General features: G+C 46.4%; 1 protein-coding gene across 4 annotated transcripts in view; it reads right to left on the bottom strand.

The window, feature by feature from the left end:
• ccdc102a (coiled-coil domain containing 102A) overlaps window positions 1–12,626 on the bottom strand; it is a 222,378-nt gene that overhangs the window by 58,503 nt on the left and 151,249 nt on the right. For all 4 annotated transcript variants that reach the window (XR_011889222.1, XM_072279224.1, XM_072279226.1 and 1 more), the window contains exon 8: window positions 5,372–5,542. Coding sequence is in view for 3 of the 4 variants with exons in the window: in XM_072279224.1 (XP_072135325.1) it covers window positions 5,372–5,542 (171 nt within the window). In the remaining variant the exon portion in view is untranslated. The remainder of the gene's footprint in view (window positions 1–5,371; window positions 5,543–12,626) is intronic.

Below are 12,626 nucleotides of genomic sequence, written 5' to 3'. Positions count from 1 at the left end.
TCATGATTTTGTAATGTCATGATTTTGTAATGTGTTATGTGTCTATAGCTCCCTTACAGTCAAACATAGAATTTGATCTTAACAAATCTTACTCAAGCACAGTCTTAAAGTGGCAGTTCAGAGAGTCCCAGTAATTCGCAAGATAGTTGAGAGGAGAAACTTGTGGATTCACAGGGCAGTGACGAGGCGATCATGGCGAATTCCAAAGATTCCATGGCTAGCGAACGAAGAAACAGTTACCAAAGATCCCAGCCGAGGAATACTGTTCCGAAGTCCACGAAGAGCGATTTCACGAAGTGACCGTCATGAAATCAACACCCACGGATCATACAAAGGACAGACACGTCTCCACAATGCACAGTGTGCCGCCGATTAACCCAATCCTTTGGGTATGGTGTAAGGGGTTTCTTCTTTCATGCTACTTGCTAAGGCTAATAAAATGGCTTCCTTGTAATGATGACTGCTAAGTAAGGGGTTCTCTGTAGCAGCATGCTTGGGTTATAATTACTGATAACGGGACTGGTATTCATTTGCTCACCAATTGGGATAGATGTTATTCTTTCTTATGTGTTTGTAAGCTGTTGTTTGCACGGGATTTGGGCAGAATGTGCCATGGGGAAGAAAAGAGAAGACGCACCCGAAGAGATGCTGTGACCCGTTGACTGGAGCGAACCCTGAGTGGGGGCTCAGGACCCGGTGGAGTTCAGAGGAGATCGAATGGTGGAAAGTGGATATTGCATGAGCTCCAACAAATTAATTGTGCACAGACTGAATAAAGATATAGTGGCATTTTTTTTAGTATTTCATATTTTGGTTCTCTACTAACCCTATAGTTCAAGTAAGAATTATAAAATCTTAATTATTTAACCGCATCCTGTGTACGGCTTGTAATTACGAGGTACTGATTTGAGACAGGACACATCGCACAGCATTCACTCAAACCCGAATTTAAGGTTTGGCCGGGCAGGGGGTTATCACCCTGAGATCATGCCACCAGGCAAAACGAGTGTTACATTTGGGGGCTTTGTCCATGGATTTGATTCTGTGGAAGGCTGTGTGATCGCTGTATTTAAATCAGTGCTGGTGCGTCTGTGGGATTGCGGGTATAATGTGTGTCTCTGTGGGATTGTGGTTAGGAGCAGGTTCAGTGGGGTGGATATTTGTACCCAGGAGGAATTGTTCATTCGATTTTGGAGTTTGGGTAAGCTGAGGGTGAAGTTGAAAGTGTGGCATGAAGGTCTGATAAAATAGCGGTCTTTGTTCTAGGTCAGCCTAGCGCTGACGTCACGGTGGTGGGACTGCCAGTGTCTGTCGGTGAGGCGGGGCCATGGGCTGTCCATACTGTCAGCAGTGAGGGGAAAGAGTTGTGGGAATGTTCCAGCGACAGCAGGCTCCGCCCGGTTTTTGGAATACTGTCCATCCCTAAAGGGGTGGAGTCGTGGGCGGAGCGGACCTCTCAGTTGTTAGGTGAGTGGCAGTGCTTGGCTGAGGGAGAGCGACCGGGATCGGTTGGAAGTTTGGATAGGCGGGCTGCTGACGTTGTTAGAACTGTCAGGTTCAATGACCCCATAGTGACAGCTGCCAGTTATTGGCAGGCGTGGGAAAAGGCGTTTGGTTCGACTGGGGGCAAACAGTAGCTCAGGGTGAAGTTTCCATACGCGAGTCGGGAGAACATGGAAAAGCTTTCACAGTATTTTTTTTTGGCTGGAGAAACAGCTAAATTGGTTGCAGTGCGGAGGGGGAGGGGGGTCATCCAGCTGATCAGAGAGGTGTCAGGAAACTTAGAGGAGATTCAGTGGGGAAACTGCCTGGTGTCTCCTGGGGAACACGTTCCCAGCAATGTACCGAGGAACTCCCGAGAGGAAAAGACCCTATTCCTGAAGGCTAAATGGGACCGCGCCCCAGTGGGTAGTTAAGGAGGGATGGAAGCTATGCTAAAGCCATACTCGACGCCGAGTCAGCGGTCGAGTTGCTGCACAGTTCATTTTACAACCGGTTTCTGAAGCATTTACCCTTGACAACCTTCAGGGCACTGAAGATTTGGGATACCAGTGACAACCATCAGGGCACTGGAGATTTGGGGTACCAGTGCCGGTGATTATCCAGACGACGGTTACTGGTCAGTGAAACTAGAGTTCTCAGAGGCCAATGTGTGGGTGTCAGAGGGTCGTCAATCGTTAATGCTGATGTGTCCAGACACTGTTGAGACGGGCAGCGTTTTGATCCTGGAGGGGACCAGCACCCCACTGGTGAGGAGGTGCATGGGGGCCTGCAAGAGCTCTTTGGGGGCATTGTCCGTGCACCCAGTAGCAGCTTGGAGGACATGTGTAGCAGCATTGGGCCGGTACCAAATTGAAACGAGAGCCGATGGTGGTACGGCTCGGGGGAAGTATCTGAGGGTGAGACCCTCTTAGTGGATGCTCCGACGTACCACCTGGGGGTGGGGGGGGGGCGGGGGGAGTTGACCACTGAAGGCACCTCAGTGAAAGAGAGGTCGCGGCGACTGGACCCTGCAGACATGGAGGATGCAGGCAGTGTGTGTGTGGATTATAGGACTCTGAACAGGCGCACCGTCCCTGATCAGTATGCGGACCCAAGGGTCGAAGACGCGCTGGTCTGTCTGAGTGGTGCAAAGTGGTTTAATGTGCTGGATCTGAGGAGTGGATGTTTCCAGATCTCGGTGAGTGAGGCCGACAAGGAGAAGATGGCCGTTACAGGTCCCTTGGGATTCTTCCAGTCCGAAAAGATGCCCCAGGCATATCTGGAGCCCTTGCAACCTTCCCGCGAGGCATGGGGGGAAGACCATGGGAGATGTGGACTTGTGTGGAGTTTTGGCGGATTTGGATGATCTCCTTGCATTGGGGTTCGCCTTGGAAGACTATGAAGTGAGGCGAGTGAGGGATCCCGGGCGACTAGGGATAAACGAAGTAAAACTTTCTTTGGACGAGTGCCAGGTCTGGAGAAGGATGCAGCTCGTGAGTGTTCTGTGTTCATTTGTGGAATTCTGTGGTTATTTTTGGAGAAATTACCCATTGGAGAACTAGCAAATGAGTTAAATGTGGCAGGGTACTTGATGTTCAACATGGACATGGAGGGATGGCTAAAGGTGTGTTTCTAGACTTTAAGGCATGAAGTACAAAAGTAGAACAAATGCATGAACACAGCACTTGGTAGAGTCCTGTATTATATGCTTAAGAAAGGACATCCTCGTATTGAAGGCAGTGCAGAAAGGTTCTTTTGGTTGATTTGAAGGTTTTAATGTATACATAAATGTTGATCTTGTTGGAGTTTAGAAGAATGAGAGATTATCTTATTCAAATATATAGGATTCTCAGAGGGGCTGAGAAGATGTTTGCCTAAAGGAGGACACCAAGAACCGAGTACATACATAGAACATAGAATAGTACAGCACAGTACAGGCCCTTCGGCCCACAATGTTGTGCCGACTCTCAAAACCTGCCTCCCATATAAGCCCCCACCTTAAATTCCTCCATATACCTGTCTAGTAGTCTCTTAAACTTCACTAGTGTATCTGCCTCCACCACTGACTCAGGCAGTGCATTCCACACACCAACCACTCTCTGAGTAAAGAACCTTCCTCTAATATTCCCCTTGAACTTCCCACCCCTTACCTTAAAGCCATGTCCTCTTGTATTGAGCAGTGGTGCCCTGGGGAAGAGGCGCTGGCTATCCACTCTATCTATTCCTCTTACCATCTTTCTATCATGTCTCCTCTCATCCTCCTTCTCTCCAAAGTGTAAAGCCCTAGCTCCCTTAATCTCTGATCATAATGCGTACAAGCCAGGCAGCATCCTGGTAAATCTCCTCTGTACCCTTTCCAATGCTTCCACATCCTTCCTATAGTGAAGTGACCAGAACTGGACACAATACTCCAAGTGTGGCCTAACCAGAGTTTTATAGAGCTGCATCATTATATCGCGACTCTTAAACTCTATCCCTCGACTTATGAAAGCTAACACTCCATAAGCTTTCTTAACTACCCTATCTACCTGTGAGGCAACTTTCAGGGATCTGTGGACATGTACCCCGAGATCCCTCTGCTCTTCCACACCACCAAGTATCCTGCCATTTACTTTGTACTCTGCCTTGGAGTTTGTCCTTCCAAAGTGTACCGCTTCACACTACTCCGGGTTGAACTCCATCTGCCACTTCTAACTCCATCTGCCAATTCAGAACAGGGGTGGAGATAAGGAATTTCTTATCTCATGGGGCCATGAATCTTTGGAATTTCCTACCCCAGAGAATTGTGGAGAAAGATATGCTGAATACATTGACACTAACATCTGACAGAAACTAAAAGCAGAAAATGCTGGAAAAACTCAACAAGTCAGGCAGTATCTGGGGAAAGAGGAACTGCCAAAGGTTCAAGTTAGACTCCTTCAAATTAGATAGAAATACAACTCCTTTTAGTTTTCAGTCAGAAAGAAGATGGGGAGGAATATGAGGAACAAAGTGAATTTCTCTGACAGGGAGAGACAGACTGACTTACAAGGATAGTTATCAACACACTGAGCTCCTCAGCCTATGTGTCAACAGCAAGATTGTGGGACATGTCAGCTTGACAGCTGTAAGAGGTTTGAGATGTTTGAGGAGATGGGGGAAAGTGGTAATGAAGCTAAGGCTGGATAGTCACAATGTGGTGCAATATTGGGAGGTTAAGTGGTTTATATTTATTTGATGAAAATCTTGCTATTCTTAGTTGGTCTGGCCAATTTATGAAAAGTAGGCACTCAGTACCTTTGAGTTAAACAATGCTGCTGGTGTAACCCATAACTCAGCAACAACATTCACACCAGTGCCGCCAAGAACATGGGAAAAGGTCGAAGAGTTTTACATCATAGCCTTATAGGAGTATCAACCCAAAGTCAAATAAAATGATTTGTATCAATTGAATGCACAAAAATGGAAACCAAATGGGAGGTATTTGACTTTGAAAGAATAAAAAATCAAATTATCATTTAAATGGAATAAGATGACAAAAAATTTTAAGTAAAAAGGGATCTGGAAGCCAAAGTGATTAAATGGGAAAACAAAAGCAGAGGTGGTAGGCATGATGGGATTCCGCAGAAAAATGGGAAAACTCACAGCAAATAGGGGCTCTGATCAGGAGGAACATAAATCAAATGGTTCTGAACGGAGAGAGAACATTTCCTGATTCATGCATCTCAGCTCTTGCATTGTTCCAAAACTATTCAAATGACATAAATATTATCCACATTTTTAGAAGCTTAAAAAAACATTGAGGTATCTGAATAATAAGCATCATTCAAATAAAATCTAAGTTACTTAACTTTCTGGCTATAGATCTGAAGCCCTGAACCACACTTGTGAAGAGAAGACACCATCATACCTCATCCTCCGCTAGTGCTAGCTCTTTCTTTAACTCCTCCACTCGCAGCCGCAGTTTCTTCACTTCGACTTCATGCTGTTCCACTCTTCTGTTTGCATGGGCCAATTCCGTCATCTTTTCCTGATACTGTTTCTTTAGTTTGGCATGAACATGCCTAAGATCTGACAACTCCTATGATCAAAATACATCACACAATCAATCAATTATCCAACTATCTGCTCAAATTGCCATTCTGATAAAGTAAGTCTTAAATCTACTGAATACTATTAGGTAAGTCATTGAAAGATTGAATTAATTTTCCGGAAAATGTAGGTTGAATTACCCTGCCCTTAGCAGAATTTGAAATTAGAATAAAGTTTTGGAACTCTGCAATTATGCTCAACTAGGCTTTGTCTACTGAAGCTATGTGGGTAGACCTGAGGAATAAGAAAGATATGACCACATTAATGGGATTATATTGTAGACCACTCGGTCGTCAACAGGATTTAAAAGAGCAAATCTGCAGAAATGTTCACAGGCAGTTGAAAGAAATATGAAGTTGAGATGGTAGCTAACAGTAACAACTTTCCACATACGCCTGGAATACCCATACTATAATAGGGCTGGATAGGTTAAAGTCTGTGAAATGTGTTTAGAAAAGTTTCCTTAAACAATAAAAGCAGGTCCCAACAGAGAGAATTTGATATTGGATTGTAATAGTGAAGGTGACAGAAGTATGTGTAGGGGAATATTTCTATATTTCAAGATAATTATGGAGAAGGATAGGTCTGGTTCTCAGGTTGAGATTCTAAATTGGAGAACAACAAATTGTGATGGGATCAGAAAGGATCTGGCAAGTGTAGATTGGGTCAGGATGTTTTCTGGCAGAGGGCTGCTTAGTAAGTGGGAGGCTTCAAAAGTGAAATTTTGAGAGTACAGGGATTGTAGGTCCTGAAGGTCAGTAGGTTTAGGGAACCTATGTTTTCAAGATATTGAGGCCCTGGTTAAGAAGGAGGTGTTGCAAAGCAGGTACAGGCAGCAAGGAACAAATAAGGTACTTGAAGAGGATAAATATAGGCAAGATAACATTTAAGAATGAGGGCTGAAGGAGGAATGAGGTTACTCTAGCAGACAAGGTGAAGGAGTATCACAAGGGTTCCCACAGATACATTGAGAACAAAAGGATAGCACGTGACAAAATTGCTCCTCTTGAAGATCAGCACAGTCATCTATGTATGGAGTCGAAAGAGATGGGGGTGATCTAAAACGGAGTGTTTGCATATTTTATCTACTTGGGAGATGGACACAGAGTCTGATTACAGAGGAGGAGGTTCTTGTATTGAGGAAAGTTACAGTGGATAAATCCCCAGGGCCTAACAAAGTGCCCCCCTTGGACTTGGTGGAAGACTACTGCAGAAATTGCAGGGGCCCCTAGCAAAGGTATGTAAAATGTCGCTAGCCGCAGGTTAGTTGCCAGAGGATTGGAGGATAGCTAATATTATTCTGTTGTTTAAGAAATGCTCTAAGAATAAGCAGGGAAATTATAGACAGTGGTGAGCCTTACCTCAGTAGTGGGTAAATTTTTGGAAGGTATTCTAAGGGACTGGATATTTGGAAAGAAAGGGCCTGATTAGGGATAGTTAACTTGGCTTTGTACATGGTAAATCGTTCCTAACCAGACTTAAGAGTTTTTCAAAGAAATTTCAGAATCAGAATCAGGTTTATTATCACCCGCATGTGACGTGAAATTTGTTAACTTAACAGCAGCAGTTCAATGCAATACATAATCTAGCAGAGAAAAAAATAATAAATAAATAATAATAATAATAAATAAACAAGTAAATCAATTACATATGTTGAATAGATTAAAAAATGTGCTAAAACAGAAATACTGCATATCAAAAAAAGTGAGGTAGTGTCCAAAGATTCAATGTCCATTTAGGAATCGGATAGCAGAGGGGAAGAAGTTGTTCCTAAATCGCTGAGTGTGTACCTCCAGGCTTCTGTATCTCCTGCTTGATGGTAACAGTGAGAAAAGGGCATGTCCTGGGTGCTAGAGATCTTTAATAATTGACACTGCCTTTCTGAGACACCGCTCCCTAAAGATGCCCTGGGTACTTTGTAGACTAGTGCCCAAGATGGAGATGACTAGCTTTACAACCTTCTGCAGCTTCTGTCGGTCCTGTGCAGTAGCCCCTCCATACCAGACAGCGATGCAGCCTGTCAGAATGCTCTCCATGGTACAATTATTGAAATTTTTGAGTGTATTTGTTGACATGCTAAATCTCTTCAAACTCCTAATAACGTATAGCCACTGTCTTGCCTTCTTTATAACGACATTGATATGTTGGGACCAGGTTAGATCCTCAGAGATCTTGACACCCAGGAACTTGAAGCTGCTCACTCTCTCCACTTCTGATCCCTCTATGAGGATTGGTATGTGTTCCTTCATCTTACCCTTCCTGAAGTGCATCATCAGCTCTCTCGTCTTACTGACACTGAGTGCCAGGTTGTTGCTGCGACACCACTCCACTAGTTGGCATATCTCACTCCTGTACGCCCTTTCGTCACCACCTGAGAGTCTACCAACAATGGTTGTATCGTCAGCAAATTTATAGATGGTATTTGAGCTATGCCTCGTCACACAGTCATGTGTATATAGAGAGTAGAGCAGTGGGCTAAGCACGCACCCCTGAGGTGCACCAGTGTTGATCGTCAGCAAGGAGGATATGTTATCACCAATCCACACAGATTGTGGTCTTCCGGTTAGGAAGTCGAGGATCCAATTGCAGAGGGAGGTACAAAGGCCCAGCTTCTGCAACTTCTCAATCAGGATTGTGGGAATGATGGTATTAAATGCTGAACTCTAGTCGATGAACAGCACCCTAACGTAGGTGTTTGTGTTGTTGAGGTGGTCTAAAGCTGTGTGAAGAGCCATTGAGATTGTGTCTGCCGTTGATCTATTGTGGCGATAGGCAAGTTGCAATGGGTCCATGTCCTTGCTGAGGCAGGAGTTCAGTCTAGTCATGACCAATGTCTCAAAGCATTTCATCACTGTACTGGGGGATAGTCATAAGGCAGTCCACATTATTCTTTTAAGGCACAAATATAATTGCTGCCTTTTTGAAGCAAATGGGAACTTTCATCTGTAGCAGTGAAAAGTTGAAAATGTCCTTGAATACTCCCGATAGTTGGTTGGCACAGGTTTTCAGAGCCTTACCAGGTACTCCATCGAGACCTTCTGCCTTGCGAGGGTTCACACTCTTTAAAGACAGCCTACATCGGCCTCTGAGACAGAGATCACAGGGTTATCAGGCGCAGCAGGGATCTTCACAGCTGTAGTTGAGTTTTCCCTTTCAAAGTGTGCACAGAAGACGTTGGGACCAAAAGAAGCTTCTTGCATTAAAATAGACACATCTCAAACCATCGGTCTGAGTGCATTCCTTCTCTATCACCTGCCTATCCTCCCTCACACCAGCTACAAACTTTCTTTATTTGTGAGCCAACTGTCCCTTCCTCCGTCTCTTCAGTTCAGTTCCCACCACCCCCGCAATTCTAGTTTAAACTCTCCCATATAGTCTTTACAAACCTCCCTGCCAGGATATTGGTCCACCTCGATTCAAGTGCAACCTGTCCTTTTTTTACAGGTTGCATCTGCCCCAAAAGAGGTCCCAGTGATCCAGAAATCTGAATCCCTGCCCCCTGTTGCACTCCCTCAACCATGCATTTATCCTCCACCTCACTCTATTCCTATACTCACTGTCACGTGGCACAGGCAGTAATCCTGAGATTACTACCTTTGTGGTCCTGCTTCTCAACTTCTTTCCTAACTCCCTGTAGTCCCTTTTCAGGACCTCCTCCCTTTTCCTACCTATGTCGTTGGTACCAATATGTACCATGACCTCTGGCTGTTCACCTTCCTACTTTAGGATATCGTGGACCAGATCAGAAACATCCCAACCCTGGCACCTGGGAGGCAAACTACATCCGTGTTTCTTTTCTGCATCCACAGAAACGCCTGTCTGACCCCGCGCCCCCCCCCCCCCAACTAGAGTCCCCTATTACTGCTGTGTTTTTCCTTTCACCACTCTTCTGAGCCACAGGGCCAGACTCTGTGCCAGAGTCACAGCCATTGTTGCTTCCCCCAGGTAGCTAGTTCCCCCCTCCCCGCCCCCAACAGTACTCAAACAGGAGTACCTATTGTTAAGGGGGACAGCCACTGGGGTGTCCTCTAGTATCTGACTCCTGCCCTTTCCACCTACCTGTCCTCCGAGGCCCTGGTGTGATTACTTGCCTATAGCTCCTCTATCACCTCCTCACTTTCCCTGACCAGGCAAAGGTCATCAGGTTGCATCTGCAGTTCCCTAGCCTAGTTCCTAAGGAGCTGCAGCTCGAAGCATCTGGCACAGATTTTGCCGTCCGGGAGGTTGTTCCTGTTTCTGTTCTTCACTGGTAACTTACCTAGCCTCCACCTGTTATTGCCGAAGCCCTGGTGAACCAAAGCCTCCTATTCTGATGCCTGCTCTATAAAGCTGTCTTCCTTTTTAACTCTTCCTGCTGGTCTAACTCGCTGACATCCACACGCTTGCGCAGTCGTGCCTCGATCAAACCGCTGATGAAAATACAGTCTCCTTTTAAACTTTCCCGCTGGTCTAACTCGCTGACGTCCACGCGCTTGCGCAGTCGTGCCTCGACTCCCCAGTATATTCTCCCCTTGGCTGTACGGGTTTCTTCCGGGTGCTCTGTTACAGGCTTCTAGAGAGAGAGGGAATCATCTGCTACCAATCTGATTTGTCCCTTCTTGAATGCTAAGTGACGTTCTTGAGCAACTCCCATACGGGACTTTATCAAAGGCCTTGCTGGACTCCATGCAGATAACATCCACTGCATTTCTTTCATCCTTTCCTGAAAAAGGAAAGGATGCATTCCACCTCAGGCCAATGTCAGGCTTCAGATGATCTGAGCAGTAGTGGGATCAACATGCACGAAACAGCTATCCTCGAGACTTCACCATTGTTTTACGAGATTTTAACCAAGCCAGTCTGAAAAAAATCACTAGGCAACTACCATCAACAGATCACTTGCAATACCAGAGGAAACAACACACTGGACCATTGCTACACCACCATCAAGAACGCCTACCGTGCTATTCCACGCCGTCACTTCGGGAAGTCTGATCACCTAGCTGTACTTCTACTCCCTGAGTATAGGCAGAGACTGAAGACTGCAGCACCAGTAGTGAGGACCAAGAAGGTATGGACAAGGGAAGCACAGGAGTGCCTACAGGACTGCTTTGAATCGGTGGAGTGGACTGTATTTAGGGATTCATTTTCGAACTTGGATGAGAATGCTGCAGTTGTTACCAACTTCATTAAAACCTGTGTGGATGAGTGTGTGCCCACAAAGACTTACTGTACATTCCCAAACCAACAGCCGTGGATGAACCAGGAGCTACATCATCTGTTGAAGGCGAGATCTGTGGCATTCAAGTCTGGTGACCCAGGCCTGTGCCAGACAACCAGGTATGATTTGTGGAGGGCTATTTCATGGGCGAAGAGACAATTTCAAACGAGGTTGGAGGCAACTCTGGTAGGGTCTGCAAGACATTACTTCCCATAAAGCGAAACCCAATAGCATGACGTCAGGCAGTAGAGCGGGAAAAGTTCAAAAAGAAGACTGCCATCTCCAGCAGGCAGCATTCGGACCGGGCAGCGGAGTGATAGGGCTTTGGCTCAACGCCTCAACGGTAACGAGGCAAGGTAGGTGTACCTGTGTTAATTGTGGAAACGAAGTAGCATGAGTGTGAGGCCGGTTTTCTGTGCTCGGTGTCAGATGTGGGAAGTCCTGGAGTCTCCCAGCCTCCTGGACGGCCATATCTGCACCCGGTGTGTCGAGCTGCAGCTCCTAAGGGACCGCGTCAGGGAACTGGAGCTGCAGCTCGATGACCTTCGTCTGGTCTGGGAGAGTGAGGAGGTGATAGAAAATGGTTATAGGCAAGTGGTCACACCGGGGCCACGGGAGACAGACAAGTGGGTAACAGTCAGGACAGGGAAGGGGAAGAGTCATGTACTAGAGAGTACCCCTGTGGCTGTATCCCTTGACAATAGGTACTCCTCTTTGAGTACTGTGGGGGGGGGGGGGGAATGGCCTACCTGGGGGAAGCAACAGTGGCCGTGCCTCTGGCACAGATTCCGGCCCTGTGGCTCAGAAGGGTAGGGAAAGGAAGAGGAAGGCAGTAGTGAGAGGAGACTCTATAGTTAGGGGGTCAGACAGGCGATTCTGTGGACGCAGAAAGGAAACTCAGATGGTAGTTTGCCTCCCAGGTGCCAGGGTCCGGGATGTTTCAGATCGCATCCAAGGTATCCTGCAGTGGGAGGGAAAACAGCCAGAGGTCGTGGTACATATTGGTACCAATAACATAGGTAGGAAAAGGGTCCTGAAAAAAGACTACAGGGAGTTAGGAGGGAAGTTGAGAAGCAGGACCTCAAAGGTAGTAATCTCGGGATTATTGCCTGTGCCACGTGACAGTGAGTATAGGAATAGAATGAGGTGGAGGATAAATGCGTGGCTCAGGGATTGGAGCAGGGGGCAGGGATTCAGATTTCTGGATCATTTGGACCTCTTTTGGGGCAGGTGTGACCTGTACAAAAAGGATGGGTTGCACTTGAATCCCAGGGGGACCAGTATCCTGTCAGGGAGGTTTGCTAAGGCTACTGGGGAGAGTTTAAACTAGAATTGTTGGGGGGCGGGAACCGAACTGAAGAGACTGGGGAAGAGGCGATTGGCTCACAAATAGAGAAAGCTTGGAGACAGTCTATGAGGGAGGATAGGCAGGTGATGGAGAAGGAACGCACTCAGATCGATGGTTGGAGATGTGTCTATTTTAACGCAAGGAGTATTATGAACAAAGCAGGTGAGCTTAGAGCGTGGATCAGTATTTGGAGCTATGATGTGGTGGCCATTACAGAGACTTGGATGGCTCAGGGCCAGGAATGGTTACTTCAAGTGCCGGGTTTTAGATGTTTCAGAAAGGGCAGGGAGGGAGGCAAAAGAGGTGGAGGCGTGGCACTGTGGATCAAAGATTGCATCTTGGCTGCAGAAAAGGTGGACATCATGGAGGGATTGTCTACGGAGTCTCTGCGGGTAGAGGTTAGGAACAGGAAGGGGTCAGTAACTCTACTGGGTGTTTTTTATAGGCCGCCCAATTGCAGGGATATCGAGGAGCAGATAGGGAAACAGATCCTGGAAAGGTGTAATAATAACAGAGTTGTCGTGA

Source organism: Mobula birostris, chromosome 15, assembly GCF_030028105.1.
Source record: "Mobula birostris isolate sMobBir1 chromosome 15, sMobBir1.hap1, whole genome shotgun sequence".
Classification (NCBI taxonomy): domain Eukaryota; kingdom Metazoa; phylum Chordata; class Chondrichthyes; order Myliobatiformes; family Myliobatidae; genus Mobula; species Mobula birostris.
This window is presented reverse-complemented; position numbering and strand designations above follow the sequence as displayed.